We start from the raw sequence: 25,346 nt of genomic DNA, 5'->3' as shown, positions 1-25,346 counted from the left end.
TGCAGCGAGTGGTGCCACCTTAGTGAATATAACGCCGCAGTTTACAATACAACACAGTTATATTCACTGAGGTGACATCAAAACCTAGAATATAACAAATGTGATCCTGGCAGCTATGGTCACGTGATGGCGTATTGACCTATCACTGATTCGAATTTATAAGATAACCTACATGTATGTAATGTAAAATATTGACTGACTTTGAGGGAGATAGCAATCTAGCATTTTCCGAAGAGTCTCATATTGCCAGAAGTCAGAGTCTTGACGAGGGCAATAATTACGTAATATGGCAAGCCATTCCATAATTTGGGGGATGCGCAGGCAAGTGCATGATCTCCCGAAGTAATCTTTGTAGTATGGCGATGTGAAGGAGCAAATTATTGTTGATGATGGTGGTGGTGATGGTGATGATGATGACGATGATGGTGATGATGATGATGGTGATGATGGTGATGATGATGATGGTGATGATGGTGATGATGAAGGTGATGATGATGATAATGATGGTGATGATGATTATAATGATGATATGATGATGATGGTGGTGATGATGATGATGATGATGATGGTGATGATGTGTATCAATGATGATGGTGATGATGGTGGTGGTGATAATGATGATGATGATAGTGATGATTGTAATGAACTGCTTATTGATAATTTATTGGGATCAATGATTTTAATAAATGATGATTATTATGAATACATACATTACAGTATGACAAAACTAATACATGTACATCCTGTAAATGTATGCAGCTCTTTTTTAGAGACTATTGAATACATGTATGTGCATGTGTACCTCACCTTGTACAAAAAAGAGACATGGGGGTGGGTGTTATAATGAATGGGGCTGTATGACTTTACCAGAATCTAGTCTGTCTGCTCATACTCCAATCCTTTTATCTGATTGGTGGATGGAATATTTCTTAAAAAACTTGTTCATTAGGTTAAAGATAAATGAAAGTAGTTGCAGTAAACACTGATTTCACAAGAAAGTCTGTAAAACCAGGCTTAATTGTCACTATATCATCGAGGATCTAGATCTGGGACAGTTACATAAACTGAACTTTGTGAAATCTTGAAATCTACGCTGAAAAATGTCCACACTAAAGATCACCAACACAGATAAGCGCACGTGGGACAGTGTATTATTACTGCTTTGAATGTCGGCCCGACGCTTGACCCGAATCCCGTGCTTATTTGCTAATTTCTCAGCAATCACACAATTTCTTCCAGAATCATTTAGCACATGTTTTTTATTTATACAAACAGACACTTTGGTGGTCATTTAATTGGATTCTGTACAAACTCATTTTGAGATCATTACCACAACTGGCATTTATCTTTAAGTTTGTATGAAACAGGATAACTTTTAAGGTGCAGTGTAGATATGCACTGATGTACCAGCACTCTCATAATTTACAAACTGTTTTAAATACTTCAAATAGTCTGTGCTCATAGACTAGCCAGTACCTGCCACTTGCATGCAATGTAAATAGACTAGCCAGGATCTGTGCATGTAAATAGCACAGTCTTGGGATTAGTAGAAGAGGTCATTGACAAGATCAATATCAGCTGTCCAGGAGTGAGATTGGAGGAAGGAAAGGGGGGGGGGGGGTGGTGCAGTGTCTCAGGTCAAGTGCATCCAGGGGAGAAGTTTTACATGTATGTATTATCATGCTCAGATATAGATTTGCATTGTACATTGTGGTTTAGTGGTTCTGAGTCTTGCTTGAAATCAGATAATCAGAGGGTCATGTGCATGTGTTCAAACCCATGGCCACCTTTACACCGTTCTCATTACATTTTCTAAAACTAGTTAATACTGGAAACCTAAAGTGGTTTTCAAAATCACTTCATGTGAAGCGATCTTTTTGCTATGGAAATGCTCTCAGTGGGGTGACACGTTTCGCGCGAAATTCGAAACTGCAGCATAGGCATTCTACACCTGTCGTGTGGAGTAGCGCGCTCAAAGTGTGCGAAGATCGCTTCACGATGAACGGTTGTGTCCTCACTTGTGCTAAAACCAGTTAACCAAGGTAAAGCGATCTTGAAAACTACATCGCGAGGTGGTTTTCTGAACTGGTTTGGAAGATCGCTTCCAAGACCACTTCGACCGTTCTCACTACGCGTTAAACTAGTTTCCATTAAACTAATTTTAGGAACGTAGTGAGAACGGTGTCTAAGGGTCCTTTGGCAAGGCATCAATCCTCACTTTGTGGCTTTCCGCCTACATGTATCTGGTATGAATGATCCAGAAGCCATACATGTACAGTATGTTGAGCAACTGAGTTTGGATTATTATTTTGGAAACTCTTGCTGGAATGATCTACAGGGAGTTAAGAAAGCGGACAGGGGGGGGGGGGGGGGTAGAGAAATTCATACTCGGTACCTTACTGGGTATTTCTCAAAAATTTTATCTCTGACATTTTCAATATGTGGGGGGGGGGGGGAGTAGAGAAATTCACACTCGGTACCGTACCGGGTATTTGTCAAAAAATTTAATCTATGACATTAAAAATATTTTCATCAAAATGGGAAAAATAACAATTTACAAGGGAGGGGGCTCAGAGCGATTTCACAGCTTTTTTGAAATAATCAAAAGAGCCCCGGAAAATTCCCATTCATTGTAATGTTAGCGCTTATCAATGATAGGGGGTTCTATTGGTAGGCCTATACATGCATGTTGTAGGTTGTAAAAAGTAGCCCCTGAAAATTCAAAAATATTTTTGCATGTATCAGAATATGCTCAAAACTTTTTTAAATTTCCACTGAACTGTCTTCATCTAGATAGATCTAGGTTCTATGAGCGTATATATTTTTTTCATTTGAATTCAATTCAGATTCAATCTCCCATTTTAATAATGACTTCTACATGTACATGTATGTAGTTCTACAACTACACTGTACAAAATATAATGAGGGGCTTCAAATGTGTGCATACTGTACATGTACTGATGATGGTGTACCACACTGTATGTACACATGTACATGTACTACATGTGTACTCTTCTTCTTCCATTCATTGTGTCACTCCTCCATGTACATGTACGTCATGTATGTACATCATTCTTTTGTATGAAATAGATGAAAATACATTTCTCACAATTAGACACTGGTTGACTTCATTCTAAACGTTATTCTCTGATTATTTGTCAGTCCACTGAGCAAATTTCCAGAATTTCTATGATTCGCAGTCTGACTGCTGTAGCTACAGGTTGTCAATTCCCCTTTGCCCTTTGGAGTCGGGTGGAATTTAGAGAGAGAAATAGAAGAGGAAATAGAAATAAAGCGAATCAGAAGATTTGAGGGCACTGAATGCCACAATCCAATGTTTATGTGGAAGTGACTGACGTGTCTCTCTGGAGGTTTGAGTGGGCAGGCAGGTTCACACTCCTTTCAAAACGTTGAATTTTTGTGTATGTTTGATGTTCATGTAGGATTCAACAAGACATCTGTGTGTACATTGTCTGTGTACAGTATGATAATAAGCATAATAATGATAAGAAACAATTTATGGATATGTTGTCTTGATCTTGATAATGTAGCCTTTATCAGCCAGAAATAATTATGTGCTACATGTATGTGTATGTGTGGCCATGACTATTTTGCTCTGTTTGTTTGCAACTCAATTCAATACATGTAGTATTGAAGTATTAAAAGTTCAGTTAGTTTGGTTAGGCCTATTTCTTCAGTTTACTAGCTGTTGAAAATTCAGACCACTTTATAATTAATTAAAGGAGAATGAAACCCTTGAAACCAGCTGAATCCATATCAAAGAGAAAAATCAAAGAAACATATTGTTGAAAGTTTGAGGAAGATTGAATGAATAATAAGAAAGTTATGAGCATTTGAATATTGAGATCACTAATGCCATGTAGATCCTCCCATTGGCAATGCGACCAAGATCTGTGATGTCACACACGTACAACTCCCTCATTGCTTTAGTACTTATTTTACTTATATTCTCACTTATATAGAATCTATCACAAGGTGAGGTGTTCTCTTTATAAGAAGACAAGTACAGAGGTTTCACAACATTATATCATTGATGAATCGTTTGTCATATGATTAGAATGAGCAAAAAGAGATGTTTTGGGGTATATTTTCAGTGTCAAAAGGGGAGAGTTGTTCATCTGTGATATCATAGATCTTGGTTGCGTTGCCAATGGGAGGATCTCCATAGCATTAGTGATCTCGACATTCAAATGCTCATAACTCTTCTATTGCTAGTCCTATTTTTAATACTCAAACTTTTGTTGATCTTATTCTTTGATTTTTCTGCTTTCACAAAAGCTAACTTGCTCCAAGAGTTTCATTCTCCTTTAAAGAAAAACAAAGGATATTATTTAAAAGGTGGTATTAATATAAAAAAATACGTGTACATGTAGTCTACAGGCGCAGACCCACTACCGTATAAAATCAGCGTAGGAAATAGAGGGCGATGTTCCTTCGTTACTTCTAGTATCCAAATTGCCCCTAAAATTCCTCCAAAATGCATGCTTTGGGGCGACCGTTATTTCTATAGTAGCCCAAGATCTGTCACAAACAATAATCAAGATTATTTTATAGAAAATCAATATTCTATTCTATGGCTGAATGACATTTGCTTAAATTACTGTAAGTACTGCATTGTTTGTTGCCCCTGAAAAGGAGCACATAAAATAAAAGAACGGCCCCTAAAATTCTGCAATCGCCCCAATGAGGAAAAAAGATAGCCCCTAACAAATGAAATTTATTTCCTACCTCGCCATAAATTATCAAGTGGGTCTTTCTTGAGGCAACTCAAGAGGTTCTGACTTGATGGCTTCAATCCCGGTCTTGGTACATTTAGTCTCAAATTTCTTTTCTTTGTCTTTTCAAGAAAAATCTTTAAGACACCGTTCTCACTACCTTCCTAAAACTAGTTTAATGTGTAATGAGAACGGTCGAAGCGATCTTGGAAGCGATCTTCCAAACCGGTTCATAAAACCACCTTGCGATCAGTCAGACTGCAGGTCCCAAGAAAGTGGCTTCTTTCATCCAAGTGATATTCGTGACTTGAGATGTTTTGCATATTTAATGAGCTTGATGCGGACCAAAACACCTCTTTTCATTCGGTCATTGCTGCTCTAATTGTGCATCGAATTTCATGAATTTGGTACCATTGTAAAGAAGAAGAATCATTCTTTCAGGTCATGTGTTTGGATTTATTCAAAGATTTTGTAATATAGGTTAAAATTTTGATCTAAAATATGCTACAAAATAAATATTTTCACCTGACAAAAGCTGCTATTTTCACACTTTATTTTTGTTTGAGCCCAAATGATTTTTATATCATGATAAAGCTAAATATGTATGCTTTGAAATGATATAGGTTTCAAAATAAGAATTGGTTTAATCGGGTCAAGATCACACTTTTCATTTGCCAAGTATATAAAGCAGCTTGAAAACAAGAATACTGCACTCTGATTGGTCAAAAAGACCACACAATGGCAAATTCCAACGGTTCCAGTGCCTGGGTTCGTCACACTTCCCATGTGTGAACCTTATCCAGCCAATCAGAACTCTGGATTTCATACAAGTACAACATTTCAGAAATCTCGTCTTGTACCTTGGTGGGAAAAGTGTGATCTTGACCCGATTAAAAGGTGCCGCATATCAAGAGTGGCATTGTGAGAAAGTACAGAAGTTCAGCTTTATGGTGATATAGATATCATTGAGGCTCAAAATAAAAAGTTTTACACAATTTGCAAAAGAAAACAGAGGAAGAAAATTCAGTTTTGAGGCACATTTTCAGGTCAGAAATTTACTTATTTAACAAAATATTGTATACAAAATGAATGACCAATATGAAAGAGTAACTTTTACTCTATCTGATGGTGCAATAATATTTCATTTAACTTGAGGTTAAAACAGGTAAATTCTTAGAGAAAGAAAATCTCACGAATCACGAGATTTTGCAAGGAGGAGGATTCAGCCACGAGATGATTTGGATGAATCTGGCCTTTTTGCTCATTAGTATAGGGACCTGCGGTCTGACTGCGATGTGGTTTTCAAGATTGCTTTGCCTGTTAAACTGGTTTTAGCGTAAGTGAGGACAGAACTGTTCTTTGGGAAGCGATCTTCGCAAAGCGATCTTTGCATATTTTGAGCGCCCTACTACACACGCTGTTACCCTTTTTACACACGCTAAAATTTCCTTAACCCCGTACTATAGGTGGGGCTAAATTGCCATTTAGCCCCACCTATAGTACGGGGTTAAGCTTAGCCCACTTTCTTTTTACACAGCATTTTTGCAAAGTGGGCTAACCCCACCTTTAGTACGGGATTATTTGGCCCTGCAAAAAAGCAGGGTTATCCCAGCAATTGCGGTGCTAAGAGCGATAGTACGGGGTTAAGATCGCTAGTGTAAAACGAAAGTGGGCTAACCTTAACCCCGTACTATAGGTGGGGCCAAAACCCCGTACTATAGGTGGGGCCAAATGGCAATTTGGCCCCACCTATAGTACGGGGTTAAGGAAATTGTAGCGTGTGTAAAATGGTACGAGTGAAGTACTTGTACTACGAATGATCGACAAAAACCACTAGTCCGGGGTTAGCGAGTTTCGTGTGTGAAAAGCAAGCATTCCTTATCCGGGGTTAGCAATAACAATTTGGCATGTGTAAAAAGGAAAAAAAAATAGTACGGGGTTAAGGATAGTACGGGGTTAGCGATAGTCCGGGGTTAAGAAAATCCTGTGTAAAAAGGGTAAAAGTGTAGAATGCCTACGCTGCGGTTTTGAATATCGCGCGAAACGTGTCACCCCACTGCGAGTGTTCCCATAGCAACAAGATCGCTTTCCGTGAAGTGATTTTGTAAACCACTTTGGGTGATCAAATGAGAACGCTAGCAAAGCGATCTTCCAAACTGGTTTCCTGAACCGGGTCTAATACAGATTCCTGCTTGCTGGCATTGACAAGGCACATGTACTGGTAATCTGAAATTCAGACCTTTTTGTGCACATGTGTACACAAGAAGTTATAGCTGCCAATTTTACTGTACAATAATGTAGCTTGTTTTTGCTTTTTACAGAAATTATATCAACAAAATTGTCATGCAAAATATTATTCATGAAAATGTTGTGGTGTTACCATGTCTACATGTACATGTGTAAATTCAATGTTAGAGCTTGCTAACATTGCTTCGTACAAAAATTATATGAATCAAAATTTGTCATGCAAATTTTTTTTTTCTTGAATATGCTCTAGCAATATACCTACATATGTACATGTACATGTAGTATCACCTTTCTGGAAAGCAGTATACCGGTAATAACAAATACCAGTAATGAGAAAAGATGAAATTGAATTGATACAGATATGATGACGCTGGTCAATACTCCTGTCGAACTTGCTTTTTCTATTACAGGCATTGTACAGTGTATGTACACATTGTACATGAATATGAACATGTGTATACCGGGTATTGCTAAACCTACTTTGTACAACATGCATACATGTACATACTTGTACACTTTTCACTGTTTTCAGGGTTACTGTACATGTATTCACACTTTAATATTGAAAAATTACATTATAAAGTGTGCACAAGGTTTTTATGTGAATTTGGCTTGCACTAGATTTGCTGTGTAAACATGTACATACATGTAGCTGGTGATTTTGTTTTACTGTATTCGAATGCATAATTTATCAAGGAAACATATATGTGTCTTTTGCATGCATTTCAAATGCAGACACTGATTGTAATAGTCTCTTGTATGGGCTATGGGTGCCATTCCTACATTGTATTAATTGCTTTCTCTAGAGCTGCTGAAGGAAAAAACAAAATATTGGACCCTGATCGCATTTGATGCACAGTTGATTGTGAATAATTGCATTTGTAGGCGTTATAGGAGCCATTAATTACTTTATGGCTTCCAATAGGATCCTGATTATTGTGGCAAATATTTGAGAGTATATAGAGCAGAGCATATTAATAATGGGAGTGGGATAGGCCTACATTACATGTTGGCTACACATGCACTTGTGTGTACTGAATATACATGTAGTCAATACATTCTTTTGATTCTAACAGAGCACGTGAAAAAATCTCTTATTAAAGGACAAGTCCACCCCAACCATTAGTTGATTTGAATAAAAAGAGAAAAATCCAACAAGCATAACACTGAAAATTTCATCAAAATTGGATGTAAAATAGGAAAGTTACATGACATTTTTATAAAGTTTTGCTAAATTTCACATGCACATCCTGGTCGGTATGCAAATGAGGGGACTGATGACGTCACTCACTCACTATTTCTTTTGTATTCTATTATATGATATATGAAATATTTTAATTTTCTCCTCAGTGGAAGGTGAAACAAGCTTTCTTCCTCCATGAACATGGGGAATTACAATTGTTCTAACATTTTATGGTTCAGTAAAACTGGTCCTTATTGTCAAATCTGTAAAAATTGAAATATTGTATAATTCAAACAATAAAAAACAAAAGAAATAGTGAGTGAGGGACATCATCGACTCTCATTTGCGTGTTGCCGAGTTGTGCATATAACTGTTTTGTGAAAAATAAGCGAAACTTTAAAATGTCATAACTTTCTTATTTTACATCCGATTTTGATGAAATTTTCAACGTTTTTCTTGTTTGATTTTTCTCTTTTGATTAAAATCAACATTTTTCTGGGGTGGACTTGACCTTTTAAAATTGAAGAGAGTTCCTTGTATTGAAGTGCACAAGTGTTGTCCCCAGCGATTATTACTGCTTTAAATGTAGCTCACCGGTATGCAGTTCCGCTAAACTGCAGACCAACATACATACATGTACATGTAGATCGACGCCACATACATGTACCGGTACATATACATGTAGAGCCCCATGTCAACTCCAGCATACTGTACTGTACGTGTACATGCCGAGTTCAACACCATCAGCAATATCGACACTAATTATTACGAATTACATGTACATGTAGTATGTACATGTATATAAATGTAGTTTCAATACTCTCTAAACAATCATGAAGGCCTACATGTATGTCGGCATACTACATGTACATGTACTTAATCAAGTACTGGAACTGCATCTACAATTTACATATAGAAGTACATGTACATGTATGTGTACACAAATGTACTTTGCATTTTAGGCCTACTGCCTGGCTGAACTAATTTTACAGAATCAATGCATCATTGATTTCCGTGCTGTAAATCAGAGTTGAACGTACAGTACCTGTACATGACTTGCATAGTGTGCGCAGGACAAAATTGAAAAAAAAAGAAAAAGAAAAAGAGGATAGAGACTTATAGTACAAAATGTAATTTACAGACATGCACATTTTACCATACATGTAAGTTTGTAACACAACTTTTAATACTTTTGAACACTGATTAAAAAAAAAAACAGGGACAATTTGCATGTATATTGGCAGTCTTTAACTCGTTGAACGCTGAATTAAATTCTTTTTTGGGATAATATTAATAATGACAATTGTTTCCATGTTATTTTCTTTAATTCAAGATTTCCATATTGCAGCATTGAGTAATTATTATATAGATATTATCCAAGAAGTATTGCCTTTTATTAGCTTCTCTAATTTGAAGGTAGGGGAGAAAACTAATTATTACGATTGTTGAATATAATTGTACGAATGTGCAAGATTGCAACATCAGCGTGTAAAGGTACATGTACTATACGAAATGCCCGATATAGTCTATATATATATAGAAGAAAACAGACATTTTTAGACTGAACATACAGTGTACATGTAGTACCTGATCATGTCTGGTCCCTGTCGGTCTTTAACACTGTAGACAAATTAGCTTGACATTCCTAACATGAAAGAAGGAGGAGGAGATCATCGATCAGGGGACCCTGTTCACACTAGCCAAGAGGCACAGTCATATGGGCCATCATGATGTACATGTACAATGTTACTTTTTCATACATGTACTCTACATACATACATGTACGTTACATGCAAGTGCCTCTGATATGTAAAACATGTAGACCTGCAACTAAATATTATTATGCTAAATATACTTAAGTACAGAAATGCAAAACTGATTGGTTTTTCATGTCTGAATAGGTTACATAATATAATCCCCCAAAATATCAGACAAAGAGGATTATATTTGATGTGTGAACAATCTTATGGGTGCACACCAACAGCTCTATTTTTTCTTGTACAAGCAGTGTGCAACTTGAACCAATACACTGTACAATATTTCTGATCCACAGAAGATTATTTCTTTACATATGTGAACAGGGTGCAACTTTGTTATGTAGGTCTACATCATGTTATGATACAGACCAACAGAAAATTTATTTCTTGTGTGATCAGTGTGTAGTTCTAATTCAATCCACTACAGTATTGCAGATGCCCAGATTATTTTTCATGTGTGAATAAGGCACACTGTATTTCAAATATTACTTATATTATATTATATTATTATGCACCATGGTTTTTATAATACAGATCAGCAGGGGATTATTTTTCATATGTGAACATGGTATAACTCAAATAACCAGGGATGGCTTCTGACAGCTGCTAAATCGATGCTAACAGGAGCTCTGACACCAAAGCTCCAACCAGCCACATTATTATTATATTGTTAGATACTTTATCAGACAGTTCGTATACCATGCAACTCAGGTCATTTCATCTCACATGTTTTATTTTTATCTGTATGTCTTTACATTGAAAAAAGGAATAACACACACACAAATGTTGCGGAAGTGGTTTTAATACAGTAGTATATGTACATGTACACCATGTGTACTGTAAAATCCTGGAAAGTCCAAGTAGTACATAAATTGATGTAGTGAGACACAAGCAATTTAAAGAATACCATCATTCAGTTTCACTGTACACAAAAGAATACTATCAATACACATAGACCTACATGTACCTGCATACAAGTATGAATATAATTATTTTGTGGTCAGTGGGGAAATGAGCCAGAAAATATACTATTTCAACCCCTCTTGCTAAATATTTTTATTTAATATTCAGTAAAGTTGATATGATACATGTATTATATTTTACCAATTTCCATGCCCTTTTCTTTCTTCCCCCTTTGTTTTTTTTTGGGGGAGGGGCAGTGCCCCTAAAAAACCCCCTCATCTGTAGTGTATACCAGTGTGATTTTTTTGTGTACTGACCACGCCTGTGGAATAAAAGTGCTGCATGATAAAGTACACACATGAATGACATCATAATGTAATGAAAAAGTGTGGTGACCCGTGGCCGTCGTTCCCAGATGCACATATTATTAGAGGTGTACTTAAACTTGAGTTAAATTAACTGTCTTGTCATGTGGACACATATCCAGAGGAGGAGAGAAAGAGAGAGAGAGCAAGAGAGAGACAGACAGACAGAGGAAGTGGGAGGGGCGCGAGGGGATAGGGATTTTACAAAAAAAAATGCACAAATGGCAGATTTTCAACTTCAAATTTGAAATTAAAATCAACTTTTGAATTGATTGTTTACATTATTTTTGTCTATTAAAACTCATTCATTCATTTCTGAATGAAATGATACAGGCAGAAAAAGAAAACAAATATTGTACTGAAGTTGAAGTTGGAGATTTTTTTAAAAGAGGAACAACAATTTGGCATTATTTTGTTTTGAAGACTGCCTATCACAGGTCTGCATACATTTACTGGTTTCATGTCACCCTCCCCTTATCCTTCAGTATTAAAAAAAAAAAACTTCTTCCAGCCAAATTGGCATCCGATTTTTTGATTGCCAACCAGAATTATAGATTGATTGAAAAGTTGCCATAGCAATGCCAACATCCCACCAATAAAGGGATTAGTTGTGAATGAATAATACAGCTGTAATAATAAAGTGCTTCATTCAGTATACAAAGCGTTATAAAAGCAGAATATTATTATTTGTGTTATTATTTATTTATATTGTGCAATTTTGGATCTGTAGGAGTGTATGTAGGCATACGTGTACACGTCACATACTAGATCACAAACTACATGTACGTGTATCGTACTTCAACAGGTATGTTCATATTTCTTTTAATGGTACTCAGGATGATGGAATGTTTTTATTTTTATCAATATTCTGGGAACATAATTCAAAAAGAAATTTCCTCTGGATTAAAAATACTTAGTATTTATTTATAGGCAAAATAATACCACCATGGAAAGTGAAGGGTTTGAAGCTCATGCCCTGTTGATCAAGGCTTTTATTGTATTTTTCAGGATGGTAAAAAAACAAAACAAACAAACATAAAGAAACACATTTACAGTGAAGCCATACACCATTAAGAGACCCAAGGTCCCGTTGCAGAAAGAGTTGCAATCAATCGCAACTCTAAAAATCATGCGCAACTTGATTTTCAACCAATCAACAGAGCGCATTTGGGACTTGCGATTGATTTTTTTACTTGCGTTTAAACGCAACTCTTTCTACAACGGACCCCAGGGCGCCGTAACACAAAGGATAGCGATAAAATGAAATGACCAATCAAGATCCTCGTTGCATGCGCATTTTACTACATGTACATGTAAGTAGACTGACTCTGAACCAATCAGAATTTTTCTTTGAAATTAGCAATCAATCGCTAACCTTTGTGTTAATGTACGGTACCCAGGGCCCTGTCTAAGAGTTGCAATTGATCCAATCAACCACAATTATGGATGGCCAGCAACATCAACATCTAAAAAGGCAAATTTGTTCAAAATATTACATTCATCGTTCTCTTGAAGATTCAGTGTGATTCTCTTTGTAAAGGATACTGTGCAAATTTCCTTTCGAAAAAATATGGTATGGATTGATTTCCATACAGTTGAGTTGATTGGATCGATCGTAACTCTTTGCAAGACGGAACCCACACTGTTAACAATAATTTAAACAACGCTGTTTACTATGTAAATCACGCAGTAGTTGTTTAAACAGTTTAAACAAGTACTTAATATGAGTTATGATTGTAAATAACCATGCTTAAAATTATTGATAATTCAATATTTTAATTTAAACTGTGTTGTTTAAGATTTTAAACACTTGTTTAAATTGTTTAAACAACTACTGTGTGATTCACATAGTAGACAGCATTGTTTAAATTATTTTTTAACAGTGCAGATGAGCATGGATAGGGAAAATGAGAAGAGCTGGGGAGGGGAGGATGGGGGGGGGGGGGGGTTGATGCAGTGTCACCATTTTTTTTCTTCAAAGCTTACAGTGTAAATGTCTTCCCCCGAATTTGCTTGTGTACATGTATGCACGTGTACAACTACATGTACATTGTACCTTTAATAGTAAATTCTATCTCGTCTTGATTGAGACTACATGTACATAAGCCAGTGTCAGAAACAAATCAATAAAAATCTAGACAAATCTGAATAATGATTGAGATGTACGCTCGGCCTCCGACAAGCTACTCCCTCCAAATCCAATTCTATCAACTCTTGTTTGCAAACCCCCTTCTCCTCATCCTAGCTTGACATCCATATCACTCAAAAGAGATGTGTTGAGTGTGAACAAATGATGTGAAATGTACATGTTGGTGTAGTTTTCACTTGTAACTTACATTAAAATTGGGATGAGAATAGTACACTGTAGGAAATGGATGACAAAGTGCATGATGGCAGCGCATGCAATAGAAGAACTAGAACAGCAAATGATTTTAGATGGTCACCTGATCATTATCACGTTGAAAACTTGTTCGTTATAAACGTGTCTGCCGTCATTACGCAGTCCTCATTTGCATATTGGCGGAATGAATGAGTGAAGTCCGGTCGGTCGGGGGGTATTTTTAGCTTCTGATGCTTATCCGAAGCTTCTCTGTACCATTATCGAAAAAAATCTATATTCAGTCACTCACCTTTGGAATAAAGGCATACATGATACACGTACATATAATCACTGGCTTGCTTTATAGTTTTGTCAGTTACATTTTATACCGCAGTACTTTTAATGCATGGATTAGTGATGATGCTACATCTGTGCTGTAATGTTGCAAGTTGTGGACGGAAAATGGGTGATATGTCAGGGATTGTCAGAGGATGTTGACCCGTGTCGGTGCCTTTTTGCAAGAGGTTTATCATAAGTTCATTGACTTCAGCGTTGAGAATGAGAGCATTGAAGCGCCACCGCCGCCAGCCGAACCATCACGTAGGTGTACGCTTCTTTTGCTTCAATCATATCAGACAGAACATTCAGGGAGGATGAATAATCTTGTCTAAGGTTCTCCTGATTTATCAACGTATCTTCCTTCATATGCTTCATTGCACTTCGATTGCTATTCCTTTTTTGTGGTTGTGTGGGCTGTATGTGGTTTATGAAAAACAGCCAAGTAATATTATTAAGTGCTTTACTTGTGCTCTCAAACACTCAGCTACATGTAGCATCAAATTCACTCCCCTTCCGACCATCTTGGATTTTGTAAGATATTAATATTTGATTTTTCCCCTTTTCTTCCTTTTTTCCCCTGGAATTTCTTCCATGTATGATTTCCCCCTTCACTTTTGACATTCATGCACCATCTTGAGAGTGATGCCTCCTGGGATACACGCCCCTTGCCCCCTCCATTATGCTGATATTCATTGACACAACAAAAATGCTATAAAAACTTTGAGAGTCCTTTTGTTGTAGACATTCATTCTTTTATCTCTGATCATAATGTGCATAGATGATATGAGGTTAAATATTTGTTTTATTGGAAAATGTCAACAAAGTCTTTTTTGAAATTTGAATATGATCAACCATTTCTCATTATGACACCAGTTGTTGGCACCTCTTACACCCCCAACACTGATCTCCATGTCGAATATGTACATTGATTGAACCTATGCTATCATTGCGATGACGTACAAGTATGCAGATGGGAACTCAGCTACTTGAAATTCCCATGCGAATACCAGTATTGCCCAGCGTGCAACGTCATACCGGCCGTTCATGTATGTAGTTGTGTTTTCACCAGACCTTTTGAAATTCAACCTATATTATTAGTCTGCAGTACTATACAATATGTTAGTGGGTCTAATGATAACAGGTCTCATGCACTTGTACCATGTATGTTGGTTTAATGAGAACAGATCCCATGCACTTGGGTCTAATGAGGAAATCCCCTATGCACTTGCACCATGTTGTGAGTGGCAGAGTGGGTGCTGATGCACTTGTATGTTGTAAGTGGGTCTAGTGAGAACATGCCCTATACACTTGTATGTTGTAAGTTGGTCGAATGAGAACATGCCTTTCGCGCTTATTCCATGTTGTAAGAGAGTCTAATGAGAACATGCCCTCTGCACTTGTATGTTGCAAGTGTGTCTAATGAGAACATGCCCTCTGCACTTGTACTTGGTCATGTTGCAAGTGGGTCTAATGGAAACATGGCCTATGCACTTGTACCCCGATGTGGAAATGCAATGGTATACAAATAGCGAATAGGCATGAGTGCGATGGTGCGAGATTTCGCATGAGGTGAAAGAAAGATGCTCTATTCAACGAGGCGTTAGCCGAGTTGAATAGAGTGTTTCTTTCTTTCACCGAATGCGAAATCTCGCACCATTGCACGAATAAGAATATTCGCTATTTGTGTTGTACAACGCCTCGGAAGTTAGCGAAAATATGTAAAAACAAAGAGTTTTTCCTGCAATAATCTATGAAAAGGGAGCAAAAATATGGAAAGCGAAAAGCAAAATCCCACAAGCGAACACCTCGGGCAGCATTGCTCATTTAGCCAGCAGGCTATACGCGTATTGCACCTGCATTTTTACTGAGCGCAATGAATTGAATCGTATTGTGACGTCACCTCCTAAGCCGTGCAACGGTACATTTTGGACGGTACATTTTGGATGGTACGTCTTTTGTGCAACGGTACGAATGTTTGACATTCAGCCTCCCATTTGCTCGCGTACAACAAGCTAAGTAGGCGTTGTACAATATCCAGTGTCGACAGACTCGTTGAATGCCGGAAGTTGTTGGGTGTGACTCTTGACACCTACCTATCGAACATGTTTAACCTCTGAATTTAGAGATGAATATCTCGACTCGCATGCCAATAATAGTTTGGAGGAGTGGAGTTCCCAGGTAAAATTCAAGTCTCAAAGCCCTGCTTTCTGAAAGTAGGTTTAATTTTCCTACACCATGGTCTAACTAAAATTATGGGAAGCCAAAAATGTCAACATTTTCCCTGTAATTTATGTTTAATTTACTATGGTCTTTACTCATTCTTTGATTGTGAAAGCAAACTTGTGTCTTATTCCTCATTCCCAGGCAAATATGAGTGATTTGGGTGTCAAATGAGCTGATAAAATTGAACCTCTACTCTTTTTTAGAGACATGTCACAATTGGTTATCTATAGTTATGTTAAACCACAACTTTATACCAGAGTTTTAATTAAAACCACTTCAAATATGGCCCAAAGGGGGGGGGGGGGGGGACTCAGATACATATTCAACTTAGAAATTGGAATAGATACCAATAGATATTTGAATAAAAAAGAAAAATGTTTTAGTTTCTATTTTCCGTTCCGTGCTTTCGCATCCTTGTATCAGTGGTGTATGTGTCTGGCACACCTTGTCAGGATAGAAAAAGGTTGCCATCGGAAGCATTTTAATCTCACAAATTTTCTGACAATCAAAGAAAAAAGTCATTAAAAGTTTGTTGTGAGGTTGAGGGGGGGGGGGGGGGACTCTGCCCCTCACCTGTTCCCCAAGTTTGTTTGTTTTTTTCAAAGATTGAAAATTACTGAATTTTGAGAAAAGGGCATAAGAATGGAAATTATTTCACTAAATGAAACCAACATTGCCCCACAAAAATTAAACATAGTATGTAATTTAGAAAAAGTAATTACAAAATCAACTGTTCCAATTTTATGGTACATGTACATCCTGTATAAATGGAACACCCCCCAAAAAAATTAAACATAATTTAGACAAAGTAATTACATGTAAATCAACTAAAATCAACTACATAGATGGAACAATGTAAACAATGTCAATTACATGTATTCTACATTTTTTTCTCAGAAGGCAAAGCAATAAATTCCACTATTCCACTTTTTCTGGGAAACCCTGTATTGATGAAGTGATTAATAAAAATGTTAATTTTTTATTTTGTATTTCTGTCTCATTGTCTTTGCAGCGGAAACACAAGAAATGGAGGCTCTTCAAAGAGCCCATAAGGAGCGCCTAGACATCGTACAAAAATATGACAAGGTAAGACCGATATTCATCACAATTTTCAGCAGAGATAGGGGGAAATCATAAATGTTTCATTTTGTTCATACATGTGTACTGTAAATGATGTGTCTCCATTATGATGAAATAAGTTGCAGCAGTAAATAACTAATGCACTAATCAGTTGTCAATCCAATTGCTTATTTTAATAGTTCGTGGTAGAAAATTTTTGAATAAACATAATTTCATATAATAAATACAAAATAACAAGTGGGGATATGACATCCTCAGCCCACCTAATGAATATTCATAAAGACATGCCTAGAACTGTTTTACTGGAATAATGCAAATCTTTAAAATTCAATAACTTTGTTATTTATTTGTGATCCTATTTTGATCAAATTTTCAGAATTTTGCTCTGTGAATTTTACTCTATTTATTAAGCTATAAATACTTTCAGCCCGGACCATCCCTTTAAGCAGAGCCTGCTGGGAGAACAGTTTTCGTAACTGAAGTGGGTACCATTGGGTATAAAAATGTGATATTTCCTCATCATGTAAAGCCCCCATCACACTTATTCCGAATCAAGCAGAATTGGCCTGAATGAAAGGACTATTGTTTGACCTCCAATTGGTCTTTTAAATCTACTTCCAACATCGTTCGAGAATACCCCTCGAATGTTTTGAACATGACCAAAACCTTCGGGACGGCCAAAAGAAATGACAAAAATATTTCGAATGCACTCAGAATGCAGTCAGAATATTTAGAATGCCCCTAGAATGTCCAAGAACGTAGCACGAATTATCAATCTGACTCCATTGCGGTTCATTTTGACTAGTGTATGATGATACACCTGGTCAATTTACTGAATTTCAACTCCAGTTTGATGAATTCATAAGTTCCTCCCAAAAATTTATAGATTTTTTGAATATTTTTTTCTTTCCAGCTTCTGCTCGATTCCTGTTGATTCCGAATAAGTGTGCCGGGGGTATAAAGGAATAAACTTTTCTTGAATTTTGTTCAACATTTCTTTTTTTCATCCTTAGGGAAGAGACAAAGGTGCTCAGATAGACCCATGGGAAGATGCATCATTCATCATCTATAAAGTTACAGATAGATACGGATTCTGTCAGTAAGTATTCATGATATTGACTGTTGCACCGAAAGTATTGACCGGGTTGAAGTTGCGTTGCAAGAGTCAGAGATGAGTGCAACATGATCTTGGCTTGATTTTAATGGATGTTTCCCCTGGAGTTTGCTCAATGTTTATTGTTATTACAAATACAAATACACACATTTTATATACAAATTTTCTAATTTATTCGAATTCACTATTGACAAGAAATGGTGGATTTTGTTAGAGCCCTGCCCTCTAAATTTGTACAGTGGTCTTTTGAGAACAGTCAGAACTACAGTACATGTAGTTTTCAGATGCAAATCCCTGGTTTGTTGCAAAATGCTTCAGTGGTGTGAATAAAGGCTGAATGGGAATGGTTGATGATATCTAGCTTAACTCTAAAATTTTGCTAATAATATTTGGGACTCAGTTCTGCTAGATTTATCCCCTCTTTTGCTCTTTGAAACTCCGTCCTTGCATTGCATGTCTGTTTCTTTCCTTCTCTTTTAATAGCTACCTGTATACTGTCTCTGTTGGTGCAGACAGTACAATCTTGGGTGATATCAAGTTTGGTGTTGATCATTTGGTGTTGGTGTTGTTGGGTCACTTGTACATCTACTCAGCACCAGAAAATGAAGCTGGTCCAATGATGAATCTAATAGTGTTGAGATATCGATCATGATGAAGATAAATGATTTGAATCCTATTTTAAACTCACCCAGCGAAGGTTGTCTGCTTCATCAAGGCTCCACACTAACTTTTTTTCTCGATGGCTCGATCGGTCCACCAAAATCATAGTTCTGGTGGCCCTCAAAGCAAATTTGGTGGCGCTAGAACAATAGATTGAATTGAAAACATTACAATTTATCAAAACTTTGGGAACCCAACCGGGCCACCAAGTGTGGGCTTTTACAGAATTTTTATGGCCCAGCTCTCAATTTAGGTTGCCCTGGGCCACCGGGCCACTGCTAATGTTGAGCTCTGGCTTCATACTTTACCATCAAAACCAACACCAAGCCAGTTCTGAACTTGAAATCACTCATTGACTACTGGGGCCATCTACAGATTCTTTTTTTCAATCAAGATTTACACTCCTACATGTACATGTAGTTTTCTGATTCCAGTCTGGGTGCTTTGAGCTTTAAAAAAAAAGAGACGGCCAAAATTAAAAGCAGTATAATCAAGGCTTTTGCATATTATCTGGCATTTTATAATTTTTCAGCATATTTGTAGGCCTGCATGATTTTCATCTCGATGATCTTTCCAACTGGCATGATCTTGCCATTTCTAATCTCGGGGGTGTTTCATGAAAGTTGTCAGCACTGACTAAATTGTCGGTGCTGACAATTTCAGTGAAATCCTTGGTTTTGATTGGCTGTGAGGCGAGGCACTTGCCTCTGACTGTTACTATGGTAACTGTCGGAGAAAGCCAACTTGTCAGTGCTGACAACTTTCATGAAACGCTCCCCTGGTAAAGCCTACGTGTGTGCTTTATGTACTATATATCACAAATTGAAACAAAACCCTCTAGATATACTGTACAGTGTACATGTACATATATATGTTTTTCATTCATTCATGGGCATATTTTCAAACTGCAATGTAAATAGACTTTTGATTTTCCTGCCAGGGTCAACTTAGATGTTTTCAACTTCAGGTACGAATACAAATATGTACAATACAAAATGTATTTGCACTTTGTTTATTATCATTTCTATTATCTTATACCCAGACCCATACATTAACTTTAGTGTTACAGTATCGATAAAGGTGGTATGACAAGTGGGAAGTTGGGGAGGGGGGAGGGTGCTTATGGCTACATTTATCTATTAACTTCTTATGATATACTCCATCGTAACATGTTTGAATTATTATCATTTTGGGGATGTATGTCTAATGATCACAGGACTTTTATCAAGAAACGGTTCCACTGATTTCTGCTAACTTTTATTAACCCTGTATCACAGTAATGGTATGGTACAAGCTTCCAGCTGTTTCTGCCATGTTATCTCTATTCTAGGTTTGAGGATTTATTGGAAGTAGATAATTTGATTCTTACATGTTGTTTACATATGTATTTTGAAGCCATTGTATTTTATTCTTATCATTCTTTTATGATTAAACAATATAGCAATTAACGGGAGTTTTGATTGAGATGCCCCATTGTATTATTTTCATTAAAAACGTACAATAACCACAGAGTATAAACATGACTCTTATTAATAATAATATTGGTTTAACAAGGGAAACACTGGCTACTAATTTTCGAATAAAAATTTTAAACAGCATAACAATTGACATACACTGTATATACATTTACTACAATACAGTACTATTTGTTTCTTGTATGTGTAAGCATTATATTCATGAATATGTATATCATGTTGCCGTGCTTATTTATGATTTATATTTCATTATTTTGTGCTGTATGTCCTTGCTAGAAACTAGCACTCACTGACAGATGAAGTTTCTACCTTTTGAAAATTCACGCAATCATAGACACATTAATACCAAAGAGAATGAAAAACAAATGAAGAGATTAAAAAGTAATCAAGGAATCAATCACATGAATTAAAATAAAGAATATAAAGCAACATGTGAAACTAATGAGTGGATGAATTAACAAGTGAATCAATCAATTATTTAGAAATGAATGAGAAGATAATTTGCAAATAATTGATATAAAAGGAATATAGCGATGAATGATTCCATTTCCCTGTTCATACATGTAAAGATGTACGCCAGCTATCTGCCAAAAAGTTTCAAATGTTGCAACTTTCTTTTATTTCTCAAATATCCTCCTTTTCATACACCTCTTCCAACAAAAATTTCAGTGGTCTTTAACGATTCAACTTCTAAAGGCAAAGGTACATCTATGTACATGCATGTTGTGCTTAATATTCTTTGAATGTTTTTATCTTTCAGTGAAAATGAGCTCCCAGATAGCCCAGATGAGGAGGAGAAAAAGGTGAGTTTTTTTTTTTAAGGGGACTTTATTTATTGTTCCAAGAAATGGTCACTAGTACTACAACCAAGTATTCAGTCAGTCTATGCTGTTGAGATATGAAGGATGTGAAGACAGACTTCCAAGTATACCTTAGGCTGCAGGTCCTTGGTTTTTGCAATTCTCATAGTGCATAATGCAGAGTCTGAAGTAGTGAGACTACATGTAGATTCACAATGTACCATGGCTGGCTGTCACAGACAGAGAGTTGTTGTCTAGTCTTCACTCTCTAGACATAGTATAATTGGTTTAAAGTGTAAAATATTAGTCTGTGCTTGCAGACTGGGGACCGTTTCATGAAAGTTGTCAGCACTGACAAGATGTCTTTCTCCGACAGTTACCATAGTAACAGTCAGAGGCCAGAGCTTCTCAGCCAATCAAAAGCATGGATTTCACTGAAATAATCAGCACTGACAATTCAATCAGTGCTGACAACTTTCATGAAACACCCCCCTGAAGTATACCTTGCAGCATTTGATACTGTGGCATAATACTCAATACATAATCCCCTTTATCATTTAAAATACTGCCATACCCATTCTAAGTTTTTTTTATCAATAGAATATGCCCCTTTAACTAGGAATAGAGAGCAAACTGGCAAAGAATATCCTTGTATGGGAATGATTCAAGTTTGATGAAAGGCATTTTATGGCAGGAATTTCCTTTATTGAATATTTGTTTTCACAGACATGAATAATATTTATGCTTGCCCTGTGCAGAGTGAAATGTTGTGCAGTACTTCCTGAAAGTTGTGCTGTCTGTCAGCATGAGAGGGCAGCAGAGCACTGTTTTGCTCCATTGTTCATGCAGTGAAATAGGTAAAGCATGAGAAGTTTAATGAAGTGAGAACATATTTCAGAAGCGATTTGATTTCAGGAACTTCCTGAAAGTTCTGCTGTCTTGGAACAGTGCCCTGTTTCATAAATCAAAATCTAAATTCAGGAAACATGTTTGCTTTTGAGAAGAATTTGAGGAATTATCTTCCAATTTATGAAAGGGTTCTGACCTTTGCATACAGGCGTTCAAAAGGTTATCATTAATGGTATTCTTGGCCGACTCGGTAATGCATAAAGAAAACTCACATTAATAGATAAACACTTTTACATATTTCAAAATTATGTGAAAATTTTCATGATTTTTTACTCACAATTTTCAAGAATACATATTTTCACACTTCTTGTAGGATATTAAAAATAGGCATGTCCAAAATATTATTATTCAAAAATTCTGAATTACTGTATACAGTAATCCAGCTCTTAACTGCATTACAGTAATATATAAACACATTTACTATGATCATAAACCAGGGAATAATTTTGCTTGTATTTAACCAAATTTGATTAGCTCTTTTTGGTCAGAAAAGAAAAGCTCCGCGACTATAAAGTTTTGCTTAGTCGTATGTAAATTTCTGCTGTACAAAAGACTTTTTTGAATAGCAGTCTCAAAAGAATATGGAGCAAATTATGATGTGATACCAGGAAAATTATTCACTGTAAGATATTGTAATTATGGCATTGGATTGGCTGATATCGAATTTGTTGAAGAAATTTTGCATTGTTATTATTTTCATAAAACAGCACCCAGAAACCTGGTCGATTATCACCAGAGTCAAATTAGGAATTTGCCATTTAATTTCACGACTTTGATCAAATTTGTTTTAAAATTATGGTATTAAAAGACATGCTCGGAAACGGCCACCAGTATCTGCTTGTCAGTTTGTAGGCAATGGCAAGTGTATAACGAGTAACGACACTACTTTGGAAACTTGCTGGGAATTACTGACCAACTTGTTTCTGAAATGCTGTGCTGCATATTAACACAAGAGGGCAGCAGAGTATTCTTTCCTCATTCCTCACTGTACATATATAAATGAAGAACATAACATGAAACATTGCTTGCATGGATTTGATTTTCATTAGCACTTAGAGAATTCTATGAATCAAGATGCACATTGGTTTATTACAATTAACAATCATGTCAGAGACTTTAAACTTTAACTTGTTCAAATACATTTACAAAGTATGACTTAAATCTTGAAATTCAGGTATTACCAAAACTAGTAGAAGTGTGGATTAGACCCCCCCCAAAAAAAATAGAAAGATGAAAATTATTGATAACCTGATTTCCACAGATCTTATGTCCCTTTGTACTTACATTTGTACTAATACCAACCTAAAAGACAGAATAATATATTAAAAAATCTGTATTTTTCCCTGGTTTACTCACGTTGCTAGCTTGTAGTAAATACTAGTAGGGTATTATCGAAAACCTATACCTCAAAATTTGCTGATCTGTTTTTAGCAGACTACTACTGCTAGTACTACCAAAAATACTACCACTACTACGTCTACCACTACTGCCATGACCACCACCATTACTACCACTACTACTGCATGTACATTGTATATGTATACTACTAGTACTAGTACTATAGTCAGTAATACTACTACTACTACTAGTACTACTACTACGACCAGGACCAGTGGCGTACCTAGGATTTTCCACAGGGGGGGCAAAACCGTCCGCCCAAAAATTTGACAAGCAAAAAAAAAAAAAAAAAAAAAAAGGTCTTCGATCACAAATAAAGGATTTCGTTCCAGAAAAAATTTAAAAAGGTCTTCAAGCTCGTCAGGGGGGCATTAGAGGTCTTAAAGCTCGTCAGGGGGGCAAAAAAGGTTTTTCAAGCCCGTCAGGGGGGGCAAAGATACGTTTTTGCATGGGTTGTGACTCGTCAGGGGGGGCAGAGTGCCCCCCCTGCCCCCCCCCCGTAGGTACGCTAGTGACTACGACTACTACTTTTACTGCTACTTCTACCACCCCTACTACTACCAATACAACTACTGCTGCTACTTTTGTTCTATCGATTTTATGACTTTTGTTCACATGACAAGACCTCTTTTTTAAAAAGTTCATATTGATGTCAATATCACTCTCAAGACTTCTCTCTCATGACACATTTCTGTCCGTTTATCATCCCCCTTGCTAAGCCTAGCTGGGGTCTGATTTCGCCCATAGAATGAGTCACAGGTTTGAACTTCGGCTCAACGGCCGGGAGGATCCCCAGAACGTTTACTCATCTGCTGGGATTCTCTCGCTTGCGGTTTCTGAGTTCTTGGGTGACAACGTTCAATAGTGGTCGGTTTCGCTAATTGATTGATAATTAAATGGCGTAACATGTAGGTCTGCTTATCTTACAGGCTCAATGCCTCGTCGAGGAAAATAGAGTGCATGGTCTGGATGAAGATTTCCTTATCAGGGCTGTCTGCACCAGCCCGAGTTTTCAAATTAGCGCGCCATTTCTGATCCGGCAAATTATCCCAATCTGAACAATCTCAAGATTATTTGTAATGGAGACACAATTATCGCGCTAGTTCGCTGGATTAATCTCGAGATTGCAATCCCAAGTCAACTTGGGATTATCTGCAAAATAGCGCACTATTTTTCGAATTATCCCGCTAATTCGCAGGTGCAGACGCCCTCGGGGTTATTTAATCACGGTGTGAGACCATAATGCATTGATGCCTTGCTCGAGCATGAATCACTCCTCTTGCGATGGTGGAGACGGGGTTTCTTGAATCTCGAAATTAATCGCGAAGAGGGCTAAAATCTCGAGACTGAGCAAACTCGGGCAGGTGCAGCACCGCCTTTTGATATCTTTACATCTTCATGCAGCTCTCAGATGAATGGTATTCAGGTTCAGAAGAGTCAAAATCAAATCACAGATACAGATTGAGTGGAGACTAGACCAGTCTAGTCTGCATGCATAGACCCTGATTGAAACTTAAATCAACAAGTGGGTCTCCATGCAAAGACTAGCACATGTAAAACTTGCTGTTTCAGTTCAGGCGAGAGGGCCTTCAGTACATTAGGCATTATACAATGTAGGCTGCACCTTCAGAACCTTAACTACAGTGAAGGGTTTGCACAGCAGACCAAGACCAGTCCAGGTGGGTGTTTCATAAAGCTGTTCGTAAGTTAAGAGCGACTTTAAGAACGACTGGTGATCCTTTCTTACGCGCAAAACCCTCATGAACATGAAGGTTTTTGTGTATAATTTACCCCAAGAAAGGATCACCAGTCGTTCTTAAAGTCGCTCTTAACGTAC

At 36.9% G+C, this 25,346-nt stretch overlaps 1 protein-coding gene across 3 annotated transcripts in view; it reads left to right on the top strand.

The window, feature by feature from the left end:
- The window catches only part of LOC129283138 (USP6 N-terminal-like protein), a 30,859-nt gene extending 7,075 nt beyond the window's left edge, over positions 1-23,784 (top strand). For 2 of the 3 annotated variants that reach the window (XM_064113781.1, XM_064113782.1), the window contains exons 3-5: positions 17,086-17,159; positions 18,167-18,252; positions 21,163-23,784. In XM_064113781.1, coding sequence (XP_063969851.1) covers positions 17,086-17,159; positions 18,167-18,252; positions 21,163-21,223 — 221 coding nt within the window. In that variant the 3' untranslated portion in view covers positions 21,224-23,784. Of the gene's footprint in view, positions 1-17,085; positions 17,160-18,166; positions 18,253-19,867; positions 19,895-21,162 lie in introns of all 3 variants that reach the window. The other variant, XM_064113780.1, reaches the window with a different exon arrangement.
- Positions 23,785-25,346: the final 1,562 nt, after the last annotated feature.

Source organism: Lytechinus pictus, chromosome 19, assembly GCF_037042905.1.
Source record: "Lytechinus pictus isolate F3 Inbred chromosome 19, Lp3.0, whole genome shotgun sequence".
Lineage (NCBI taxonomy): Eukaryota > Metazoa > Echinodermata > Echinoidea > Temnopleuroida > Toxopneustidae > Lytechinus > Lytechinus pictus.
This window is presented reverse-complemented; position numbering and strand designations above follow the sequence as displayed.